The sequence below is a fragment of the Papaver somniferum genome, chromosome 1, assembly GCF_003573695.1.
Source record: "Papaver somniferum cultivar HN1 chromosome 1, ASM357369v1, whole genome shotgun sequence".
Taxonomy (NCBI): Eukaryota; Viridiplantae; Streptophyta; class Magnoliopsida; order Ranunculales; family Papaveraceae; genus Papaver; species Papaver somniferum.
The window spans coordinates 97,528,167-97,552,833 of NC_039358.1; the positions used below are offsets into that span (position 1 = coordinate 97,528,167).

The 24,667-nt window shown below is 35.7% G+C and overlaps 2 protein-coding genes across 3 annotated transcripts; both read right to left on the minus strand.

Annotated features, from left to right (window-relative positions):
- Positions 1–5,838: 5,838 nt before the first annotated feature.
- LOC113294995 (protein DETOXIFICATION 24-like) lies at positions 5,839–8,998 on the minus strand. Of its 2 annotated transcripts, none has more exons than XM_026543358.1 (8): positions 8,520–8,998; positions 7,523–8,064; positions 7,283–7,369; positions 7,126–7,182; positions 6,800–7,038; positions 6,529–6,647; positions 6,379–6,465; positions 5,839–6,213 (listed from the first exon to the last, which is right to left on the minus strand). In XM_026543358.1, exons 1-8 carry the CDS (start codon positions 8,808–8,810, stop codon positions 6,148–6,150), a joined length of 1,488 nt encoding a protein of 495 aa, XP_026399143.1. In that variant the 5' UTR covers positions 8,811–8,998; the 3' UTR covers positions 5,839–6,147. The 2 variants fall into 2 exon arrangements, with proteins under 2 accessions (XP_026399143.1, XP_026399146.1); XM_026543361.1 differs by having other exon boundaries at positions 7,523–8,060; positions 8,520–8,624.
- A 1,587-nt stretch (positions 8,999–10,585) lies between these two features.
- Positions 10,586–23,600, minus strand: LOC113295003 (DNA gyrase subunit A, chloroplastic/mitochondrial-like). Its single transcript, XM_026543368.1, has 27 exons — positions 22,924–23,600; positions 21,793–21,862; positions 21,540–21,605; positions 21,281–21,382; positions 20,976–21,020; positions 20,778–20,876; positions 20,552–20,638; positions 20,261–20,331; positions 20,048–20,156; positions 19,849–19,911; positions 18,189–18,254; positions 17,999–18,087; positions 17,768–17,816; positions 16,564–16,650; positions 16,398–16,491; positions 15,194–15,264; positions 15,013–15,102; positions 14,704–14,826; positions 14,441–14,598; positions 13,348–13,429; positions 13,080–13,244; positions 12,881–12,982; positions 12,609–12,730; positions 11,349–11,469; positions 11,183–11,237; positions 10,968–11,067; positions 10,586–10,874 (listed from the first exon to the last, which is right to left on the minus strand). Exons 1-27 carry the CDS (start codon positions 23,367–23,369, stop codon positions 10,775–10,777), a joined length of 2,832 nt encoding a protein of 943 aa, XP_026399153.1. The 5' UTR covers positions 23,370–23,600; the 3' UTR covers positions 10,586–10,774.
- Positions 23,601–24,667: the final 1,067 nt, after the last annotated feature.

Consider the following 24,667-nt stretch of genomic DNA (forward strand, 5'->3'; position numbering starts at 1 on the left):
CATTTCTAAGCCAGTTGATTAGAGAAAATCTTTAAAAGAAACTTGGGTAGTTAAAACGTCTAAGAGGTACTTATATGGTTAATGACTCTATTGTAGAGCCTCTGGTTATGAGAGAATTTTCTATGTAAATTGAGTATCATGAGGTTTGTAAGGAAAAATCTTCTAAGTTGGGGGCCGGTTCTCATCAATTTCTTTCTTCCTCCTTGGCTTTCATTTGTGCAAACTTCAAATATGTTTGAAGTTTCAGTGGAGGTAATAAGGTGGATGGTAAAGATGTAAGGGACGGTTCATATGCTCCTGGTGGTGTTAGAGATTACTTTATCCAACAATCTTCTGGTATTGAGAGCTCAAAGCAAGTTTTGGCTTCTAAGAGTGTTGACTTGAAAAATTCTGGTAGAGGTAAGAAATCTAACCTCACCACTATTCATAATATTTAAAATTGCTAATTGGAATATTAGGGGGCTGAATGACCCCTTAAAGCAAGTGGAAGTTAACTCGCTTATTAGAAATATTGAATTTCAATAATCGGTGTTGTTGAAACCCATCTGTAGCGGTGTAATCCTGATAGGATTAGAAATAAAATTATGCCTTATTTGCAGTTTTGGGATAATTATTCAGATTATGCCTCTGGTAGGATTTGGTTAGGCCGGGATCCAGAGGTAGTTAATATTACTTTACTTCATTCTTATGTTCAGTCAATTTTTGTTGATGTGTTTGTTAAGAATTTTAACTTTGTATAACCACTTTTGCTTATGGTTCAAATGACGTGGTTGTTAGGAGGGGTCTTGGAAGGATACTTGTGTTTTTTCTAAGATTAATTCTAAGCCCTGGATCATTCTTGGAGATTTTAACTCTATTCTGGATTCTAATGAGAGGATTGGTGGTGTTGAGTTGAGGCCTTTTCATTATCATGAGTTTAGTTTGTGTGTTCAGGATGCTCAACTTTTTGATCTTCAGTTTTTGAGATGCTTCTATACTTGGTTTAATAAGCAGGGTGGATCGAGAATTGGCTTTAAGATTTATAGAATTTTGGTAAACTTGGAGTGGATTGATAAATTTTGTAATTCTAAAGCTGATTTTCTTCGACCTGGAATTTCTGATCATTCTCCAAGATTGGGTACTATTTTTGAAATGTGTAAACATGGCCCTTCTCCTTTTCGTTTCTTTAATTTTGTTACTAAGGACCCTGAATTTATTGTTACTGTTAGAGATGCTTAGACTTAGAAGGTTGAGGCAATCATATGTTTGTCTTAGTTTCTAAACTGAGAAGAACTAAGGCTAGGATTATCTTATGGAAAAAGAAGAAATTCAAAAACTTAACTGACCAAATTCTTAATGCAAAAAAATGAGAAGTTGCAGGTTCAGGAGCAGGCTCAACCTTCTACCCTCTGACCTATTCTTACTGGTAAAGAGAAGGAAGTTATTTTTCATTTTTCTGTTGTTGCTAGGTTTGAAGAGTCTATGAAAATACAAGAATCCAGGGTTCAATGGCTTGAGTTAGGTAATTCTAATACTTCTTTCTTTTATAACTCCTTGAGAGTCAGAAGATCTAGAGAAAAAAATTTGAGCTTGACTTCTATGTCTGATAAAGTGTTGGTTGAGGATAAAGATGATGATGAATGTATTAAATTCTTTTTTATCCTTTATGATGAAGCTGGGATTGTTGAAACTAATGTTGATATGATCAATCAGTTGAGTTTTGATAGAAAAGTAAATGAAGCTTTCTTTGAGGATCTTATCATACATGTTTCTAGAGATGATATTATTGCGGCTTTGCCCTTTATTGGTTTTACAAGGGCGCCTAGCCCTGATGGATTTTCAAGCCATTTTTCAAATTTTGTTGGTCTGTGGTTGGGGAAGATTTTGTAGATGTTGTTTCAAAATGTGTTTTCTAAATCAAAATTGTTTCGGGAGGTAGATAGTACTTTTATCACTCTTGTGTCTAGGAAGAATAACCCTAGTATGGTTTCTGACTTTCGACCTATTGCTTGATGCAATGTTATTTACAAGTGGATCACAAAAATTATTTTTCTTCATATGAAAGTGATTTATAAAACTTGGTTCATCCTTGTCATTCTGCTTTTATTTCTGGAAGTTATATTCAAGATAATATGTAGTGGCTCATGAGTTAGGAACTACCATAGAACTAAGGGCACTCCTCGGTGTACTTTGAAGATATATATTAAGAAGGCTTACTATTATATTAGTTGGCAAGCTATTCTTTGCACTCTAAGAAAGATAGATTTCACATACATGCTTATTGGCTGGATTGAGATGTGTATTACCAATCCCAAATACTCTGTTTTAGTGGATGGGTCCCCTTATGGCTACTTTGGTGCAAATAGAGGTTGGAGACAAGGTTGCGCTTTATCTTTTTATATATATGTAATGGTCATGGAACTTTTTAGCATTTCTTCGCAGCAGCAAGTGTCTCTGGGAAAGTATGGTCTTCATCCTAGATGCAAATTCACTAGATTGACTCATCTGTGTTTTGTAGATGATGTCCTGGTTTTCTTTAAAGGTTCGATTCCTGCTGCTCAGACTCTAAGGAATTGTATCTCTGATTTTTAGTGCTTGTACAGGTCTGGAAATGAATAGGCAAAAGACCTCTCTTTTTTTCTTCAGTTGTTAATAGTGATTGTTTGGATTCCATTCTTTCAATCCTGGATTTCTCCATAGATACTCTTCCAGTCAAGTATTTAAGAGTGCCATTTCTCTCCTCTAGACTCTCTTGCTTTGATTGTCAGCCTCTTTTAGCTAATATCAAGTCTAGAGTTCATGCTTGGAAGGCTGGGTCTTTAACTTATCTTGGTAGGATGATACTTATCAAATATATCTTGACTGGGATGGTTTATTTTTGGCTATCCCAGTTCGTTCTTCCTAAGAGAGCTATCAAGGAGCTCACAAGTTCATTCTAAAAGATTTCTTTGGTCTGGTAGTGACTTGGGAAGGAATTGTTAATCTCAGTCATATCTGGGATCTGGTCTTAGGCAAGCAGTCAATTTGGACTGAATGGGTTCAGAGTAATCTTGTGAAGAATATGGATTTTTGGTCTTTGGTTGCTTCCTAGGATGCCTCCTGATGCTGGAAGAGGATACCGGATCATAGAGAGATTGTTAGGACTTTTATGTTTCATGTTTTCTGCAATGGGCTTAATATTAAGTTCTTTACTGATAATTGGCATTTCAAAGGTAGGTTGACTGATAGGTTAGATCCAACTATTATCCAGGCTTATTTCCCTAATTCAGATTGTATTGTTGCTGATTTTATTAAAGAAGATGAATGGAATCTGCCTTTGGTTGAAGACAATACAATTATTGATAATTTCAGAATTATTTCTCAAGCTGAATTTTGTATTGCTGAATCTTATAATATGATTTGGACTGTTAGCTTTACTGGAGACTTTAGTATTAAAGATGGAGTCATAAAGATACAGATAAAGCTATTGGTCTGCATAGAGTTGCTCCTAGTTGGCATGCTTTCGTTTGGTTCAAATATCATATTCCAATCCATTCTTTCATCTCTTGGGTGGCTTTGCAAGGGAGACTGGAAACTAGAGATAAACTGGTAAAATAGGGTCCCCTCTCAGGTGCTTCTTGGTTATTCTGTGATGCTCATTGTGAAAGTCAAGACCATATTTTCTTTGAGTGTCCTTTTGCTTTTCAAATATGAGAGGGCCTCTTGTTAAAATGGGTTATTGTAGAACTTCAAGGATGAATTGGAATGAAGAGATTGAGTGGTGCATTAGTCAGTTTAAGGGGAATAATCGGGTTGGCCTAATAAAAATGATGGTTTTGAATAGTTTTATATATTATATTTAGTGCGAGAGAAATAGTAGAGCGTTCTCTTCACAGTCTAACTCTGTGAACCGGGTTAATTTTAAGATAGTCCATGATATTTTTTTGAAGCTTAGTTCACAGAAACTCAAAATGGAGGATAAACTAGGACTGCATGACTTCTTTTTCAGTTAGGGTATTAACTGTGAGTTTGTTCTTAAGCAACTTATCTTTTGCACTTGGTTAGCCCTTTTGGGTTATGATGCCATGACTAATTCTGATGGTTCTATGCCATGATTAATTATGATGGTTCTATAGGTGAAGAATCAGCTGGTTTTGGTGTTGTTATTAAAGATTGGGTGATCCTTTAATTTTTGCTTGGGGTGGTTCTCATCCTTTTCCAATTACTGTTCATGAACTTCAGGGGGTGGAGTTAGAGCAGTTCCTATGGACTCAATAAAACAAGGATTTGTTGATTTCGGTCCCACTATGGACTCAACAAACATGAAAAATAGATGGACAAACCAACAAATTTATTGGTTTGTTGAGTGAGATGGAACAAATAGCGCGCGTTTGATGCAAAACCACGAGTCCAATCATTGTTCGCGGGTGCGCAAAGAAGAAAAGCCCACTGCAACTTTATTACAAACTGTCACTTTGTTCTGACTCCTAACAATAGTTTAAAGATTATTATATTATTAAAACTTTAAACTTTATAATACTATATAGATTATTATATTATTAAATTCTGACTCTTAACTGATTATTATATTAATAGTTTAAACTTTATAGTATTGTTGGACGACCGAAAGGAGTCCTTCTATGTGATGATAATGGAGGCCAAAAATGCAATTGGAGGCAATGCTTTTTTTTCATTTTTGATTGGTTCAATTGATCATGAAATCATCGTTTTTTTCTCAAAATTGATTTGATAATCAAAGAGTTATAATACCCAACTACTAATAAGCACCATCAAATCGATCAAAACGCAAGTTGATTGTTAATTATTTCTACCTAAAATCCTTGAAAAAACCGTGGCCTAATCTAATTTGCCACAATTTTGTACAATTTCATTCGATTCGACCAAATTGGATCGAAGTTCATCATCCTATTCCAAAATTGGTTTGATAATCAATGATTTGGGGTCCCCAGTTCTATTTCAACTCCATAAAATCGAGTGAATCCTACCAATTTTACCTTCAATTGCTTCAAATTAAACCAAAAAGTTGAAAAAGTGTGGTGCAGAAAAAGTGTGATATAAGATAAAAAAAATTAGTAACGCATATATGTGTTCCTAATTGGATTTCCGTTGCAAAGTCAAAGAATTCCGTAAAAATTGAATCCAGAAGAATTTTGATCAGATTTTCGGTCGGCCCCCCATTGTGCGCGGTAATCTAGTATAGATTATTATGTTATTAAATTTAAACTTTTTTGAATTAGACCATCCACGTGTGCAGCTCTCCATAGTGGGAAAAGGCATTTGGCCATCTAGTTGGATTGGCAAACCAATTTTTTTTGGTGATCCCATAGGAACTGCCTTTAGGGTTGAAAATTGCTATCAAGATTCAGGCAGCACGAGTACATTTGTGTATCCACGACTGTTTATCTTATGTTGAATAGCAATGAGCCTAAGCCACCTTGGTGTGCTATCCATATTTGGAGAAGAGCAGAGATCTTCTTGGTCAATTTGTGTCTGTCAAGATTAGCCATTGGTATCGCGAACGTAATAGAGCGGATAATCATTTGGCTAGTATTCATCCGGCGGAAAAATATGTGCAACTGGATCCAGCTAAGTTCTCGGTAGACTTTAGAGAAATTTTGGCGGCTGACAAGGTGGGGAAGGTTTTTGTAAAAACTTTAGTTTTTTTTTTTTTTTTCTTTCTCATTGTTTGGTATGGGTCTCCTTATCTCATCTTGTCGTGTCAAAATTAAAGAAAAAAAATTAATAAAACATAAATTCGGATTCAAATCACTGTACAATGTTATGATTTTGCAATTACAAAAACCCTGAACCTAAATTACCCACTGGTGTATGGATAGTGTCACCATTCTGAATAACGAATGAACAAGGAACTCTTTGTATATAAAACATAGAAATACTCCAGTGAAGCTTCAAACACATCAAAATGATCATGGCTGCTAATCGGGTTACCAGTTTGCTTTGGGGATACCAATTCAATTGATATTTTATCTTGCATGGAACCCGGAATATCCCCAAACAAATTGGCATAGTGAACTTTTTTTTTAAAAAACCTCTTTTAAATCTGCTACCTACACAGAAAAATCCCTCATCTAGATGCTGACGAGTTTCTAGCTCAGGTAGTCGGTGTTCATAACATTATATCCGTGATATGGAGGAAATAAGGTTTTCTCATTCAGTTAGGTACTCTTCAGGTGCCCTCAAGAACGTCTTGAGCCGGGCTGATGCAGCTTCCACCTGAGAGATTTCAAATTTAGAATTCAATCAAAAAACATAAAACAGCATAGTAAAACGATTAGTGTTGGTGCAGAACATGTTCCTTTATTAGTGACCTCATTTCTGAATTTCATATTACTTTCACTTTTGCTGATATGCCAATGCAAAAATATTTTGCAACATTACCTGAGCATCCCAATCAGTTTTCCAGGTGAAGTAAATAAGAGCAAGTGTTTGCATTGCGACCCCACATATCATTCCAATCCATATTCCCTGCAGCATAATACCAAGTTAGAGCAGAGAAAAGCCTTCACAATTAGAGGTGCTGTATCCTACCTGAGCTTGGAAATGGAAGACATATGCAAGCAGAAGTCCAATAGGAATCCCAATAATATAGTAGCAAGTGATGTTGACATAAGCCACCAGTGTTTGCCAACCAGCACCAATTGCCACCCCTACCAACAGGTTTAGAGAGAAAAGAGACATAAGTTAGGAACGGCAAACCAAAAACTAAGAAGACAAGATCTATTTTTCAAATCTGCATTAGCAATGGAAGATATTTTTTATGGCGTAGTGTTTCTGTATATTCCTTTAACTGAGTTCTTGCCTGAAAGTACTGGTTGAATGCTGTTGAGTAAGACTGAGAAAGCTAGAAGAACTGAGAGACTTGAGACTGCTTTTGCAACCTCATTGCTACTCGAAAACAAGTAGGAGATTGAGTTGCCAAAAACCAAAGTCAGAATCCAAAAGACCACTCCAAGTGATACAGAAGTGGTCATGATGACTTTAACGGAGAATTGAGCGGCTTTCACATTCCCTGCTCCAAGTTCGTTCGACACTCGTACACTATATGAATAGAATATCATCGGTAACTCAAAATCATAGATGTCTCGAAGAAAGATTGAATAAAAAACAACACGAAACTCGACATACCATGCTGCTGTTGCAAAACCAAGGAATATCATAAATTGCCAACCCAAAATATTGAGGCTGTGAATTTTCAGTGCAAAATCCCGTTAGTATAGAAGAGTAGAATGATAGACTATATAATCGTTGAAATGTAAACAGAAAGATAGCATAGGAACTGTACCAAATTGAAAAGGCCGAAATGGAGATCTCTGCATGTTTAAGGTATCCTGCCAATAAGACAAGAACCGCATTGTACCATAATTCTACACTGTAATCAAAAAGATAAAAAAAACATCAGTGAGAGTGAGCACTGCCAAGTAAGTAACTAAGCAACACTAATTAATCAACAAGGAATGAGAAGCCTAGCATATGAACGATCTTGAACTAAAATCACGAAGAGTTGGAGAGAGAAAACATCTACCAGAGCATCACACCAGATGAGAGTGAAAGCCTAACAACTGGAAGAAGTTCAGAGAATGCGCTTATTGATAAACCTGTCCATGTATCAGCGCACCAACCACCGCAAACATAAATGAATAACCCGATTACTGTTGACCACGTTGAAATAATCATAGCTCCCATTGCACCAGGTACTCCCAAATTCAACTTGATCACAAATACCCATGACAAGATTATATGTAAAACAAATGCAGCTGCAGATAGCCATCCTACGATCATGTTCTTGACCTGGGCTTGTAGATACATTTGCAAAGTGAAGTCAAAAACAAAGTAATAGAGAATCGGAATGCACCATAATGAAAGATTCCCTGCCACGACAGATAACTCTTGTCCTTCACCGAGTAACCTAAAAATTGAAGTCGAAAAGATGAAAATGGGAGTAATAAGCATTGTAGTGATAAGAAGAATTATCCAAGACCGCTGCAAATAAATTCCCATCATTTGGTATTGTTTTGCTCCATATGCTTGACCACAGAACGTCTCAAGAGCACTTGCCATTCCTAACTACACGCCAAAGACACATAATTATATAGATGTATGCAAGATTAATCCTGCACCAATATGATTCAGCCAACTCAAACGGAAGGAGAACTAATGCATCAGAATAAAATTCACTGGCAGCTGTGTTTTTAATTTCTTGTGAAATAACTAACACTCTTTCCACACTTCTCTTTATAAATTTCCTCACAAGTCACAACTTTGTTAGAGTGAATCAAGAAATTCAAGTCAAAGAAAACCTAAAACTGAAGTTACATACCTATGATTTTTACCAACTTTTTTTTTCTATCAGTTAATTAGAATGTAAATGAGTTACGACATCAGATTGTATGTCTAAGATAAGAATATATAGATAACAATAATGATAATAATAATAATAATAATAATAATAATAATAATAATAATAATAATAATAATAATAATAATAATAATAAGAGGACAGAAATGAACTAGCTACTTACAAGGATCCCATTTGCAAAACGAAGTAGAAAGATTTGCATCAAAGAATAAGCAGCAAGTTCAGTATCACCAATGTAACCCATGAATGATTGTGTGACAACAAGAACACCAAATGATGTGACTCTTGTAACCATAGTAGGAAATGCAATTTTCCATACTTTCATTGATTCAACCCAAAATCTTTTACACAGATTTTGGTTATTTTTAATGTTATTAGTATCACTCCCATCATAAGATGGTGATGATGATCTTGTTAGTAGTAGATTTTCTTCAGCTGTATTATTAGGTTCCATTGATTGCAGTAGCTTTTTCTTCCTTGAACCTTGATGATTGACTTATTAGTCGTCGTCCTTGTTCATCTACCTGACCTGATAATAAATAATCAAAGAATGAACAATAGCATACTAGTATTTCAGTTCTTAACTTGGTCAATGGCTCTAAAAATTGGTGCAGCATTCAAAAATCATTAAAAACGGAAAACTGAAATCATAAATGGCTCGCTCACTTGATTAAATATCCAAACATTTAATTAAAGAAGGCTATTATTGGGGCGTCGCACTCCAATAGAGGGGCTTCACTTGGATTTTTAATGTCCAAAAAAGTAGTTATGGAATATCCTAATTCCTAACACATACAAAATGTCTAGATTACCCTTTAACTAAAATAAAAACTTAAAAACCGTAGAAGTGATTTTACGTCCAGATTAGGATTAATTCCAACCGTAAAACTTTATTTGCATGTAGTTTTATGTCCAGGTTTGGATTAGTTTCCAACCGTAGAAGCTCATTTTACGTCCAGGTTTCTTTTAATTCCAACCGTAAAATCCGATTTTACGTCCAGTTTTCTTTTAATTCCAACCATAGAAGTGATTTTACGTCCAGGTTTAGTTGAATTTCAACCATAATTTTCAATTTTACGTCTAGGTTTAGTTTTCTAAATTTTCCTTTCGTCAACCTAGCCGTAAATTTCAATTTTACGTCCAGGTTCCTTTTAATTCCAACCGTAGAAATTGATTTTACGTCCAGGTTTAGATTGACAACCGTAGAAATTGGTTTTACGTCCAGGTTTGGATTGATTCCAACCGTAAAAATTGATTTTACGTCCAGGTTTTGATTGACAACCGTAGAAATTGTTTTACGTCCAGGTTTGTATTGATTCCAACCGTAGAAATTAATTATTATCTAATTAAATTAAATAAAATTAAAATTAACTAAAGGGTTATTCGGTCATTACAAAATTATTTGAGATAAGGGGTTTTTGATATTACTTCTGGGTGACCCATTTTTGTCCTATTAGGTGACGCCCCTCTGATGAAATGTGATGCCCAATAATAGCCTTCTAATTAAAATATGATACATCCCGTATGTTGAGGGTAAAGCGTGGAATTAAAAATTGGGTTGAAATATAGTTGTAGATATGCTGAGGGTTAGATGACGTCACTCCCATGCCAGCGCACTGACCGGAGGCACGAAGCATTTCCGTATCTCTTCTGGTGACTATTTTGTAGCTGCCAAATTGGCCATTTTTTTAGGATGTTGCAGTTACCAGACTATTAATTTATTTACATTTACTAGACTATCACGCTCGAGGAATGGCGAACTCTTGGGCTCACGGTGACTCCTGAATATTCTAACAAGTCATGTGTTGATCATCAAGCTAGGGTCGTGCAAGGGTACATGCCATGCGCACGAGGCCGATAGAAATATTTGAGACTTTCCATGGCAGTTTTGGTCATGTTGGCAAACGATTTGAGAAAAATAAAATTGTTTAAGTTAAGTGGATGCAATGTCGTGGTCCGGTTTGAAGAATCTTCGAGAGTGGTGTATATCTTGCATTTTCGGTGATCGCTTATGTAAGCTGAAACAAAAACTACTTTGCAGATGGCATAGCCGAAAAAGCATACTAAAACGCCATAAAGGATGAAGCTTAATCTGGGAGGACTCACCCCCCGAATGCCAAACCAACATCAACAGGTACAAGGACTTGATTGGCATATGTTTTGACTTGCAGGGTCATGGAAAAGTCTGATTATCAGTTGGAACACAGTTTAAGGGAAAAATAAAGGATGCTTTTAGAATATGGTACAGGAAGATTGATAGAACAGATGGATCTAGATTGATAGATACAGTAATACTGACAGACAATTTACAGACCAGAACTCTATTTTTTTCTTTTTCTTTTTTGAGCTCTTACAAATCATTTGTGGACAAATGATATTTTCAAAATTTGATGTGTTTTGTTCTCTACAGACTTATAATCAGATTGCTGGCTCGGCGTCCACTTCCTTTTCTACTGCCGATATCAAAGAAGCTGACTGGATCTTTCCAGCATGCTCAAGTCTCATCAGAATAACACCCCTAGAAAGCAGAACAGAAATCATCAACCACTAGATGAATATAAATTATTAAGGCCACAAAATAAATTAATAAAAATCATGATTCTATAGTTACCTTGCATATCTGGACTGTATTGATATATCCTGAACCTTGAATCTGTTAATTGTTCCACTTTGACTGACTAGCACTACTTGTTCATCGGTCCTTCCGTCCTCTGTCGAACAAAACCAAAATACCCTATCATTAAGATTACAAGGAAATAATTTACACTAGCATGGAAATTTTTTGGAGAATTTGGCATTAAAATGTCAGTCACAACAAAGGCGTACCTGCTGGAGACAAACCAACCACGTATACAGATACAAGGCGATCCTCCTCTTGAAGCTAAAAGTGATTGGAGAGACGATTATTACTTAGTCTATATAAAGTGATTGGAAAGAGAAACAGAATTCTTGTTCAGCTTATAAAAGTTCAGGGCAATCAAAAGCTAAATACCTTGTAACCCTTCAGACCAACTCTATTTAGAGGTGATAGGCGGAAGCTGTTCACAGAGACCCGCTTTCCCATACCACATTCAGATATAAATAGCAACCATGGGGGACTAGGATCCTTAACCCTGAACCCGCGAACAAATAGATAAATATATGTAAATAGACAGGACAGTTAACAGTGGCCAAAAAATTGACCTAAAAGTAAAGGCCGCTTTAAGAACCGCGCTCAAAACAGATATGATTTAATTGCAATATCTACTATGCAGAGAACTTCAGTTTATCAGAAGATACATTAGTACCAAATAATAATACATTAGCTGAAAAGTATTCACTCCACAAACAATTATATGCAGTTACCTGATTAACTAAAGCAGATAAAAGGCAACGTGTAGAAAGCAGTAATTAAAGTATTCACTCCACAAACAATTATATGCAGTTAATCATGAGCAAATACACGTAGTTCTAATATTCAGGGTTTCCACTCTACCTCTAAGTCAAGATTTTTTCTTTTTAATCGATCTTCTATAAGAATGGTAGTTTATAAATTCAAGGTATGAAGTTTGTATTCTTATTAAAGGTCCCTATTAATACTGATAATTAGACCGAAGTCTTTGATGTTAAAGACTTTTAATTCGCATTAAAATATCTAATATACCCTTATAATTTTCCTAATTTATCATGAATGGCTGGTGATGATGGGAGGCAGTTTGGTAACACTTACCATCCCATGCCAAAATTTTGAAGCGACCTTTTCTTTATATTAGTCAGACATGTGTTTATGCTCATGTGTGACTGACAAACACACAGCATTCTTGTTCATGGCTCACATAATTTACTACATCTCCAGCAAATACTAGCATTATACAGCACTTCATAGGAAAGAGAGAAAATTAGAAGACAAGTCAGGTCACTGATTACATACTACGCTTGTTGGGATTTAAGGTGAATAGAGAAAATGGCTTTTTAATTGACACACCCACTTTTTAAAAGTCTGAAGGAGAGATGGGGGTGGGGGGAATTGGGACATTGAAAATTAGAAATGTTGCTTCTGTTTCGTAATAGGCTAACCAAAGTTTGGACTGATGCATGAAATTGGAGCATTAAGGTCATATCCATTAAGAATTAGAGCACTATAGAAAGTAAACACGCGATCGAAAACTTTTAAAAAGAAAGGGAGTTTGAGGAAATGTAAAATAAAAATACAAATACAAAATATAAAAATAAAACACACAGAAAAGTTACGAAAGAACGGAGTAGAAAGTACCGAGTTTGGTTGTCCAATTCTTTCCTTATGGCTGCTGGTATTATGTCCATGCATGCCATCTTGTCCCCACTCTTTAGTCTCATGGCAACTGAACCCCTGGTGCTTCTTCCAAGTGTTCGAAGCTGTTGTTAAAATCAAAGATACTGACTGGTCACGTTATGAATGATGAAAAACAGAGAAAGCACAATAACTAAGATAACATCATCCCATAAAGGAACTAAACTGAAGCATCAGTACAGCTCTAAAATTGTTAAGTAACTATATAAACTTACGGTATCGCAGGGACTCAGAATAACCATCCCATTTAAAGAGGCAACTGCGACAAGGTCATCATCTGTGCAGAGTTTGACCCATTTTAGTTCATCACCAGGAACCTGTCAATCCGAATTGATGAGTCCCAAAGAACTGTGGTAGAGTGACTATAAATTGATCAAAACTTACAAAAGAAAAGGAACGGAGAAGTGAGCAGACCAGTTGAATTGCTATGATTCCTGTTGATCTGATTGAAGAGAAAAGGTTCAACGACACTTTCTTAATGTACCCATTTGCCGTGAGCATTACTAAATACTGATCTTCAGCAAACTCACTGACAGGAATTATGGATGTTATCCTCTCACCATCAGATAAGGACAAGATCTGGTACACAAGCAAGTAACACAAGGAAGCAAATAGAAAAATTAAACAAAAAAAAGACCACAAAAGTATGATTCATTCAAAAATAAAAACAAACAATGACTACCTGGATTAAAGGAGTGCCAGCTGCAGTTCTGGTACATTCAGGAACTCTATATGCGCGGGCAGAATATACGATTCCCTTGTCACTGAAATGGGAAATTTGATTGTATGATAATGTGTAAATTAACTGAATTTCTTGAGGTGGTAAATCAAACCTGATGTCAAGAGAAATGTTTATTTACAAGAAAAACATAATGACGTATGATGGACTAAGCACCATTAAGAGTTAAATATACACAGAGAGTCATTAGAATGCAACAAGCTATATTTGACAAGTATAAGTGTGACTACGTGATTTATGGCACAGGCTTTCTTTGACTTAAGCCTGTGAACAGAATGTATGTAGTTTGTGGCAACTTTCATTGAAATATCATTACCGTCCTATGATGATCTCCGCATCTAAGAAGACACATAAAATTGATTAAACAGACAAATGGAAAAGAGAAACACGGAGAATAAAGTTTTTAGTTCAAAGGTTAGAAATCTGCTTACTACTGTGATGAGGAAAAAAGTTAGACTTAGTTCGAAGATTATAAGAAGCATGACGTAAGAGTTGGAAAATCAACTAGTGTTCCTGCTGGGAAACTATTCTTTTGACTCATAAAGAAAATATAGGCCTGTTAAATCCCATGACTCCAGGGACCACTAGACACGAAAGAATACTCTTTATCATCCACAGTGCAGCTACCATTGACAAATCTATCCGAGAAACACTCGCAGTATTGTAATCATTTGCCAAGAGAGGGTGTTCTTAGACCCAAACTCTCACAGAGTAAAAAACACAATATGCATAGCATTTGACCAATCAGAAGTGTAGGCAGGTGATAGAATAAATAGATGAGGGGAGAAATAAATGGATGGTTATCCACGAAAGAATCATTGTCGGGTCACTACTTAAGATTCCTACTGGAGACAATGCATGATTTATGCTATACCGTCAAGGGTTAACTTTTAGTTCTGACAGTGAAAACTAAGGTAACAGCAAATTAACACCAGAAGCCCACATCCATGCAACTGATGCTTCAGCAATCAACATAAAATACATGAGATTCAAGAAAATGAATATAGATGTATTCTGTTACAGTAGAAGTAAAAACCTGAAGTAGAGCACATGATCATGTGTATGACAAACAAGGAAGTCGGACATAGAATCATTTACTCTCATCTTCCCAACAGACTTTCCAATGGTACCACGCTTTTGAAGATTAAAGGTGTCGGGCTTCATCCTCTTAAGGTAACCTTTCTCACTGAGAGACTGAATATTGAAGCCAAAAACACATAAACGCATTAGCATAAAGAGCAACTGAGACAGCAAGCAACCACACAAATTGAAAATGAAATAAGGAATTTATGGTTGTACCAGAAGCATTTCTTCGTTTGGGATTATATCCATTTCATCAAGTGTACTGTCTGCATCTTCCAGCGTTGAACGCCTTGGAGTTGCAAATCTGTTCTTGATTTCATTTGCTTCTTGTTCTATCAACTAGCAAACAACAAACCAAGATGCCAAAAAAGTATAAAGCCAAAAAAGTATAACGAAGCAGTAATTTGATTCCAGTACTGTTATCATCACTGCAACTTGATACGTTAAAACCAAGCATTTTGAATATCTTACCAGTAGAAGAACATACTGAAAACTAGGATATAGAAGTTTTCATGGAATATTTACCTGAAATATTTGTTTTTTGCTTGACAAGAGTTCACGTAACTTAGATATTTCTTCTGTTAAATGCTTAGCTTCATCAATGTACTTCTTTGACTGCAATATAAGGGAAGAAAGCATGCGGAATTAGTAAGACAACACATACTTTATCAGTTAATTGAACCATAATAGATAAATTGTACCCCACCTCATTTAAAGTGAGCCTTCTCAGGGTCATGTCCAATAAAGCATCGGCTTGTTTTTCAGATAAGTTATATGCTGCACCAGCAAAGAACAGCTACAATTAGTTCACAACTACCTCAAGAATTTGAGTGATGTTCCGAATTCTAGTTTGACCTGAATTCAAGGAGCTGAGAGGTTTGTTAGGAAATCCAAAACTTGACAAGAACTAAGGAACCTCCCTAAAAAAAGCTCGTGTATTCATGCAGAAGAACTTGAGAAGGGGTCTCTGAGATAGTACATTTGCAACGAGTACATTGTTTCTAGGTATGGATTGCATATCGAGAAACATGTCGATTGCTAGATAATATTACACTTTCTAGTTTACCTTTTTTAATATATACATAAAAAAAATGGAACCATTGAGAATAGGTTTCCAAAAATAATGCCCATTTTTGTGGAATAATTCAGAATGAGATGGACTAGTAATCAATTTGAAAATTTTATTATTGCTGCTCTAAAACCATTAGAATTAGTTTTACTCAAACAAACAATCAAATCAAGTATGATTTGTGGTCGAGGAGATGTAGATATGAAGAAGTCACTTTCCAATTTTGAACAAAAATTTAATTAACCATTATTTTCTCTGGCCAAGTATAAAAACGAAGTAGAAAATAGATGAAAATGACAAAAAAGAAGTAGTCAATCAAGTAGTTGGGTTTCCAGTTTGAGGTCCAGAAAACTTTGTTGGATTGAGCTTTGAGTAACTTCGACATCCAAAATACCACACTAACCTAGATTAGGTTCAGGTTTCGGTGTCTTTGTACCATTTTGAAGCAAACTAATAGTGTGTTCTTCAAGGCAAAAATGTGTGACTAAAACCCTGAGACATCATCAGAATCAGGTAATCGGATTACAACCAATAATGCAAAATGCAATTGCTCAGTGTCAAAGTTGACACAATGCAGAGTGCCAGGGGGAAAAAAACTAGAAGTTTAGAACTAATAGAAGCCTCCAAACAGCACAAAAGGAATGAACATTAGAAATGAAAAAGACAACAATCATAGTTTGGAAAAAACATGAAAGCATCAAAGGAGATAACACGAAGTCTTATATATAGAATATTTCTTTACTGGAAAATTCAATTACTCCAATTGAACAATCATAACTCTTCAGAAGTTACAGAGCAGAAGTAAAACTTAAAGAGAAGAAAGAAGGATAAGAGTACTCACCTTTCCTCAGAGCAGCTGAAGCCATTGCATTACTTGGACTTTCCCTAATTACACGAATAACTGCGCCAACATTTTCAAGCCCAACAATGATGCCCTGGGAATTTTGGTGGTGTTAGAAAATCATGGGTAAGAAAGCATCAACATTTTCCATAAGTACTTGCCATACCTCTACAATATGTTTCCTATCTTGGGCTTGAGAAAGCTTAAACTTTGCACGCCTTTCAATAACTGAGCATCTGAAATCCAGAAATGCCTGGGAAAGGAAGTGACAAAGATGACATGTTTTAGGGTTTAAATACCATCAATGACATTCCTAAAAAACTTGAGAAGCAACAACTATCTAATGGAAAATGCTATACACTACAGATGTAGAATACATACAGAACAACAACATTTAAACAATGTATCAAACAGGATCACACAATTGCTATATGTTTGACATGTTAGCACATGTCACTGCACCAGTGAAGCAACTTACTAGAGAAGTGATACATAAAAGTATCTCACCAGAGCCTTGATTATTTGAATGATCATTATTCGTCACTAACTGTGTGCATGTGCTCTATAGAGAATCCTGTTGGATGGAATCTAAGGAAACAAGTGCAGGACTTTAAGAGTTGTTGGGTTACTGTTATGATGTTAAAAGTACCAATTAAAGTAGTTTCTTTGATATATTCAGAAACATGCAAAAATGTGCGTTACTCCAAATCAGTCACTCTGAAGGCTCACTATACTTGACAGCCCTAAAAAGTTTATTCAGCACAGAAAATCATTGATAAAAGGTGGACATGTCATATAACTGCACGACGTGTTCCCTCATACCAATATATATCTGACGAAAGGAACGCCCAAAAGGATGATGTATAGCAGACTCTCATTTCCTAAGTACGGAAAAAAAGAAGAACAGGAAGGAGACCAAGCGTAAATAAAGTCTGAAACCGGGTGCGGGTAAGTGTTACAAAAACTACAAACACAGTGGTAACTGGTAACCAGTGAAAGTTCAATAAAATCATTTCTTAGGGTCATCAACAGAAAGCAATGTCTTGAAATACAAAACAGGCATATACCCAAATTAAAAAAATTATATGATGAGCCTAAAATGTGTACGAGCACAATGAGAGATGAGTGGCATACAAAGCTGCAAAAAAGTTAGCAGTTCTCTTGGTCAACCTTTGCAAAAATAAAATAAAATAACATTATTATTAATCAAGGAAAAATAGTAAATAATATTCAGAATGTGACCATTTGATTTTTAATATGAAGTTCTAAAATATATTCAGTTTTTGATACTTCGGTCTAACTTTTACACTTGAATATTCAGAACACAGGAGATAACAATAAAACCAGAACACGAGGCGACAATCACATACCTGAAGCAATTCTTTTAACCCCATTAGTTTTGGCTGTTCGTCCAGGATGCTGTGGAAGTGTCAAACAAATTAAAACATCAAAGAAAGTTAGTACATTTAAACCTAAATATAGAAGGGGAAAAATAGAAGTGTAACTGAAGTGCACAGTTGGACAAAAAAAAAGATGACCGAATAATGGAACCACATGTTATTCCAAACATAACGAGATGGAATTCGCCCGATACGACTTACCCAACCATGTTACAACTAAAGCTAGACTGAAGCGCAGTAAAGCGATACAGATTATTGAGAACGAGAGCTGGATCTGATCCTCTTTTAAGCTGATAAAGCATTTACATTGTTGATGATCAGTATACTATTATGAGTCAAATACTAACAGCATAGAGATCTGTAGTAGGATACAAAGCATGTGTCTCCAGACCTCTATGACTATACGCATTCCAGTACGATCACTTTCATCACGAATATCACTTATGCCTTCAAGAATCTGCACCAGTAACAGAAAGATACATTTTATGTAGGAAAGTCAAATTTGTTGCTTCACTATACCTTCAAATTGAGACGCATTTAAACAATATACATGAATATAATCAAGAACATGTGTTTAGGAATTATAGATCAAGCGAAAATCAATAAGATAAAGGAACCCCACCACTAACAAATCAAAGATATTTATTGTATTAGAAGCTCTACTAATGATGTGGCTACCGTTCTAATTAATTTAAGGTAAATGTTAAGGCCACCCAACTTAATAATCAACTATCCCAAGCTAGCAACCTACTGGCGACATGGACACTCAAGACCAATAAATTTAGTACGTGTGTAAAAAAGAGAAACGAACTGCGGCCCAAACAACTAGAAATAAATAGATGTTGTGGCCTGAGAATTTTAATACTTCAAGTACTTTATAAGACATGTGAACACATGCTGTCATTAATGGATAACCTCGATACAGTCTTATCAAAATTTGAGAAATATTGTTAATGGAGAACTTAACAAGGCCACAAACAAAAGGAAAAGGGATACGTTGAAGTATCTTGGTGAACCAATGTGTACATCTAAAAGGCTTGAATCTCAACCCAGCTAATTGGAGACTCCAAACTTATAAGAGGCATCTAATAAATCTTTAGGACTGGGCAAACTAATTTAGCTAAAGAATACAGTGGGAATAGAAGAAGAGCAACTTATTTCTATTTCATCATTACAAACACAATTTGAAAAGTATAGAAAAGTCCCCAAAAAACTTACACTAAGACTCCTCCCAAAATCACATTTGGGACATATTTGGACTTCTGAACACAATTCATAAAAAAGGACATCAATGAAATTTTTGACAAATATAGCATTAGTCTACAATGCATCAACATAAGGGGACGGCTAGTAGTCTTGTGTTGCAAGGTGGCCTTCATTTTGCTAATTTGCTTAGCTTCCTATAGGGTAAGGCTAGTTTAAGTAGGATCTTCTACTTAAGCCAAAACATTAAAAGATGAAAAATAGGAGATGGGCTAGAAGTCTTGTGTTTTCAGATGGCTTCCAACTTGTTAAGTTACTTAACTCCCATAGTCCCATCCAAAGTGCGGCTAGTTAAAAGATGAAAAATAGTAGATTAATCTACTTAAGCTATGCAGCTCCATAAAAGCCTTCATATCGCTCCAATTTAGTGTTTTTTTTCCTCAAATCCTGTGTTTTGTTTGCCAACCTAGGTGGTTTTACCCATCTATTCTTGTGCTGCTATTTAGTTTCATAAACATTTATGTTTTCTAACTTGCACATCCTCAATATTATCGGATCATTTGGATCCTTGAGTTACTAATGTTAACCACGAATTAAAACAAGTTCGAAAGTGATGGTCAAGCACAGGATCACGTGTATAATTAGTTAAAGCATCAAACCCGCTTGTGGTTGAGTTATCCAACTTTTGTTTTTATTTTTGTTCTTCTAATTATCAAGATTACACTCGATGGAAAAAATAGATCATAGTCTATAAATTTCTCTCTAAGCATCACGTTATGGGTTAGTGGGTACAACACAATGATAAAACATAATAACCTCCAAATGCAGCATACATTCTGTAACAATACCTTAGTTTCCACAAGTTCAGCAATTTTCTCCACTAGAGTAGATTTGTTGGTCTGATAAGGGATCTGTTACAGCTTAAACCATTAGAATAGGAAATCTTCTCTACATAAATATTTTTTAACAAATATAGAAGTAAAAGAGAACTAGGAAAAGGAGAAAAAAAGAAAAAGGAAAAATAATCTCAACAAAGAAAATAATGACCTCCTTGATAATAATTGCAGAGCGCTTTGTTTTGGAATCAACTACTTCAATGTCAGTCTTTCCTCTAACTGTCACACGTCCACGTCCAGTTCGGTATGCTTCTAGTATACTTTAACATGTGAATATGTAAAACTTTATATCAGCTAGTTGCAAGAATTTACATGTGCGTAGACAGTACAGAAGGAGGAGGGGTGGGGGGGAGATAGAGCATACCCAGTTGTACCCATGATTATACCTCCAGTTGGAAAGTCAGGCCCTGGCATGTATTCCAACAATTCTTGGAGCTTTTATAATTCCAAAAAGATAGATTCAGAATTCTAAACTTTATTAGAAAAGTATTTCAGAAAGAGTCTTTGCACTACTTTATCAGCTATTTACAGGGGCACATGTTGGTACAAGCCCTATGTGATCATTTAAAAGGAGACGGTCTAAAATGTGGTGATGAATACAGTAAGCCCATTTTATAATGTTTAAGAAGAAGAAGACAAGATGGAACTTTGGTACCGTAGCTTCTGGATTGTGAATCAGAACAGAAAGTGCATCTACCAACTCTCCAAGATTATGCGGAGGAATGTTGGTTGCCATTCCAACCTAAAGAAAGTGTAGAAATGGAATATGAAAGCCAGTCCCTCAGAATAGAAGACAAAATGCTGACTAAATAGATCATTACTAGAAATTGTAGAAATTCAAACCAAAAAACCATGAAAAAAAGTAGCACGTATCCACTTACCGCAATTCCAGAAGAACCATTCAATAGAAGAGTTGGGAGCCTTGCTGGTAAAACTGATGGTTCTTTTTGTGAATTATCAAAATTTGGCTCAAAATCAACCTGAAACAGAATATTGAAAAACACCAACCAACCAGTGCATGAGCGTGAGCATTTAATCCAAAGGAACTGCATCACAAGCTAACAAAAACAGCGTCTCACCGTATTCTGTTCAAGATCAGACAAGAGCATTGCTTCTGTAAGTGCCTGCAAGTATCAAAAGAAACATGTAAATGTCTTTAAAAAAAATTCTTCCCAGAATGTTTTAAACTAAATGTTTACTTGAAAGTTGAAACCCTATTTCCTGGATTATCTTTCAATCAAGTTCCTACTTTCTGCTCTTCTGTAAGCCCTTGAACCTCAGTTCTTACCTTTCTATAGTTTTCAAAAGTGAAGTACGAAAATTCCGACTAATTTTCATCTAAACGACAAATCAAAAACATGTAGAAGAGTGTATTTGAGCTTACTTCCAGTCTACACTCGGTGTAACGCATTGCAGCAGGAGGATCTGCATCAACTGAACCAAAATTACCATGCCCTCGAATGAGAGGACATCGCATAGAAAAATCCTGAAAATTCAGTAGCTAACGTAAGACGATTTTCTGGAAAATTAGAACTGACAACTTCACAAATTGGCAAATAATACCACAGATATGAAGACATATGGGTACGATAATCAGCTCATATAAAGGACAAATGATTAAGTCAACACAGTTGATCTTTTACCTGGGCCATTCGCACCAAAGCATCATAAACAGCAGTGTCTCCATGTGGGTGAAATTTACCTAGAACCTGCAGCAAGGCATTGACAGCTAGCTGTTAAGCAGATAACTTCCATATACTACTGCAAAGTAATACGAGAACTTAAGGTAAAGAAAAATATACACAGGATAAGGACAGGCCACCTACACTGCAAACTATGATGCAGAACACATCACATGTAAACGTTCAAAAATATCTATACAGTTTGAGTCTTTACCTCTCCAACAACTCTGGCGCACTTCCTATGTGGCTTTCGTGATGAAAGACCCAGTTCATGCATAGCAAATCTGAAGCCAATTTTGAAGATTGATTATCAACATGTTATTACACAATCTAAAAGGCACATGCTCCAACATTGAAGTATCTCATGACCAACAAAAATACATGAACACGCACATATATATATATATATATATAGTAGTAGCAAAACCACAAAACATACTGTGTACACCTATTCCCAACTTGCTGAAAGCCAAATCATTTCAAAACAGAAAGGGTAGAACGAACAATCATAACAATCGGCTGGCTTAAATGGGTGCCGCATCATAGATTTATAGATGGTTATACTAGTGTTTAGGTACAACTGCAATCTAACTAATCACCGGTAACAAAAATCTGGTTGCAAAACTTTATGTTAGAAAATCTAGAACTGTGGTCACCTAGTGCAGGCTTTCCTTTCTTATTTATTTTGCATCGCTCACCCATTTGCTGTTTCCTTCACTGTAAGTTTATTTATGTTGTTTGCAGTCTCTAAAATCCTAATCTGTTTTAGTGAAATCTGCCCTTATTCTTCTTAATGTACAACGTCTAACCAACCGAAACTGAAAAAGGCATCCCAGGGCAACTATCGGGTATCAGCTGGTTTGACCCTTACTAACTACTCATCAGTGAGAGACTAAGGAAAAAATACTGTGCTTCCAGCTATTAAACTATAGGGAATCCAACTTTTGCATTTCCACTCTATACTTCATCTGACATTATCAGACACTTTCAGATTCCCACCTTGACTCATCAACTATGTCATGAAAATTCTGGAACCATGGATGAAGCAAAATAAGGAAAGCAGCAACAGCACCACACTCACATATACAGCACTCCAGTACTTGGCATTTACATCTAATTAATAAATTCTGAATTTCATTTCGCTTGAATTTCTGTACTAAAGCTACAATTTCCATGTTACAATATGTTTCAAGTGTGGCCATGACAAAAGCCATATAGGTAATATGAAATTTGTCTACGAAAATGAGATTTATAGCACACACAAAAAAAAAAACAATTGTTTATTCTATCCACAAGTACATCCTCTTATCATATGAAAAACATACTAAAATCAGCAATTACTTACAAAATTCTTCTATGAACTGGCTTTAATCCATCACGAACATCTGGTAATGCTCTACCAAGCAATACAGACATAGCATAAGCCATATACGAGTCATGTGCCTCTTTATGAAGCTCCATCGGAACAATCTTTCCCTCAGGTCTCTCCTTGACAGCCAAACTCCCATTTCCACTTTCTCCTCCTCCTCCTCCTTCCTCGTCTTCTCTTCCTGTTTCTTCACTTCTCTTAGCCCTAGGTTTTATAGTTCTGCGAGGAGCAGCAGACAGGAAACGGAGCTCAGATAAACCAGGACGATACTTAGAAACCCTAAATGTGTTTAGAGTAGTGATAGGGAGTGAAGGACGGTAGCGAATGATAGAAGAAGCTGTAAAACGAAGTCCTGTTGAGAACGCCATGGTTGTTGTTGTCTTTGTAGAGAATTGGGAGGAGTTTGAGAGTGAGGATTTCATTCACTCAAACTCCATTAAAGCTTTTTGAGTTTTTGGTGTGGGAAAGAGATGCTTGTAGGTTTATCGCTCTGTTTTCTTCTCTAATCTTCTTCTTCTTGTTTCTGTCTGAGAAAAATGTAAAAACCCTAAACCCTGTAAGAGTGAACTGATAGCGCGCCAGTATCCAATCTTCCACTTATTGCCTTGGTTTCCACACAACCACATTGCACATGGTGACTGTAATTCTTTTTTCTTTTTCTTTTCGTTTTCTGAAACATGATATCTATTAAGCTACTAATAGCATCTCCAACAGAAGGTGTAAAAAATCCTACGTGGATTTTTTATTCAGTTCTTTTGTTTTCGTGGTCTACACCAATGTAGTCAATATCGGCCGGGCCGATATATCGGGGAAATATCGGATATCGGCCTTGGAGCGGTAGGATAAGCATTGTATCGGCGATACGATATCTTGGCGATAATATCGTCCGATATTAGACGAAACGATATTTCCTTCGATAATCCGGTACCGGTTCCTCTAGTAGTTTTAGGTAAAGAATAAGGGCATTTTAGGTTTTTCGTGGAAGGGAAGGGATAAATCCCTAAACTCGATCCAAAATTTAGTTCTTCAGTTGAAAAAAAGCATCAGTGAACTGAAGTGAAAGGAAAATAAATTGTGTTCTTCATCAGTTCTTCTTCTCAATCATGTGCTTCTTCTCAATCTCATCAGTGAGAATCTCAATCTAAAGAAGGAACTTTTGATTACATCTAAATTCCAGAGATCGTTGGCTTACAGAAGGTTAGGGTTTTGAAACTTTTGATAATTAATTACTCCCTTTGTTTGCTTTGATTATGATTTTTGTGTGTGATTAATGGTTGTTTTGGTATGGGTAACATGTCTTTCCTATACAGGCGGTTTGTAGGGTTTAATTTGCATGTCTCTCTTAATATAAAAATTTGGGTTTTTTATTCAAGTACTTGTTCAGAATTTCCCATCAAGTTATAAAATGTCACCAATTTGTTTCGAAAAACTATAGGAAATGCCATCAATTTGTATTTTACTTAAAGCATAACATAGTTTGTATGTTATCAGGGAAGCATAACATTGTAAAATGTCATCAATTTTTACTTAATCAGGTAGGTTTTAGTTGATTTGTTAATTCCTCTGTTTTTATAATTGGTTGGAAGTCTGAAACAACAGATTGGTTGGAAGTCGGAACTTGGAAGTCTGAAACAACAGATTTGAAAAAAGTTGAAATGTGTGAATAACCATAACATAGTTACTGATTCAAATTTTGTTTTTTTTTGTTTTAGGTTTTGAT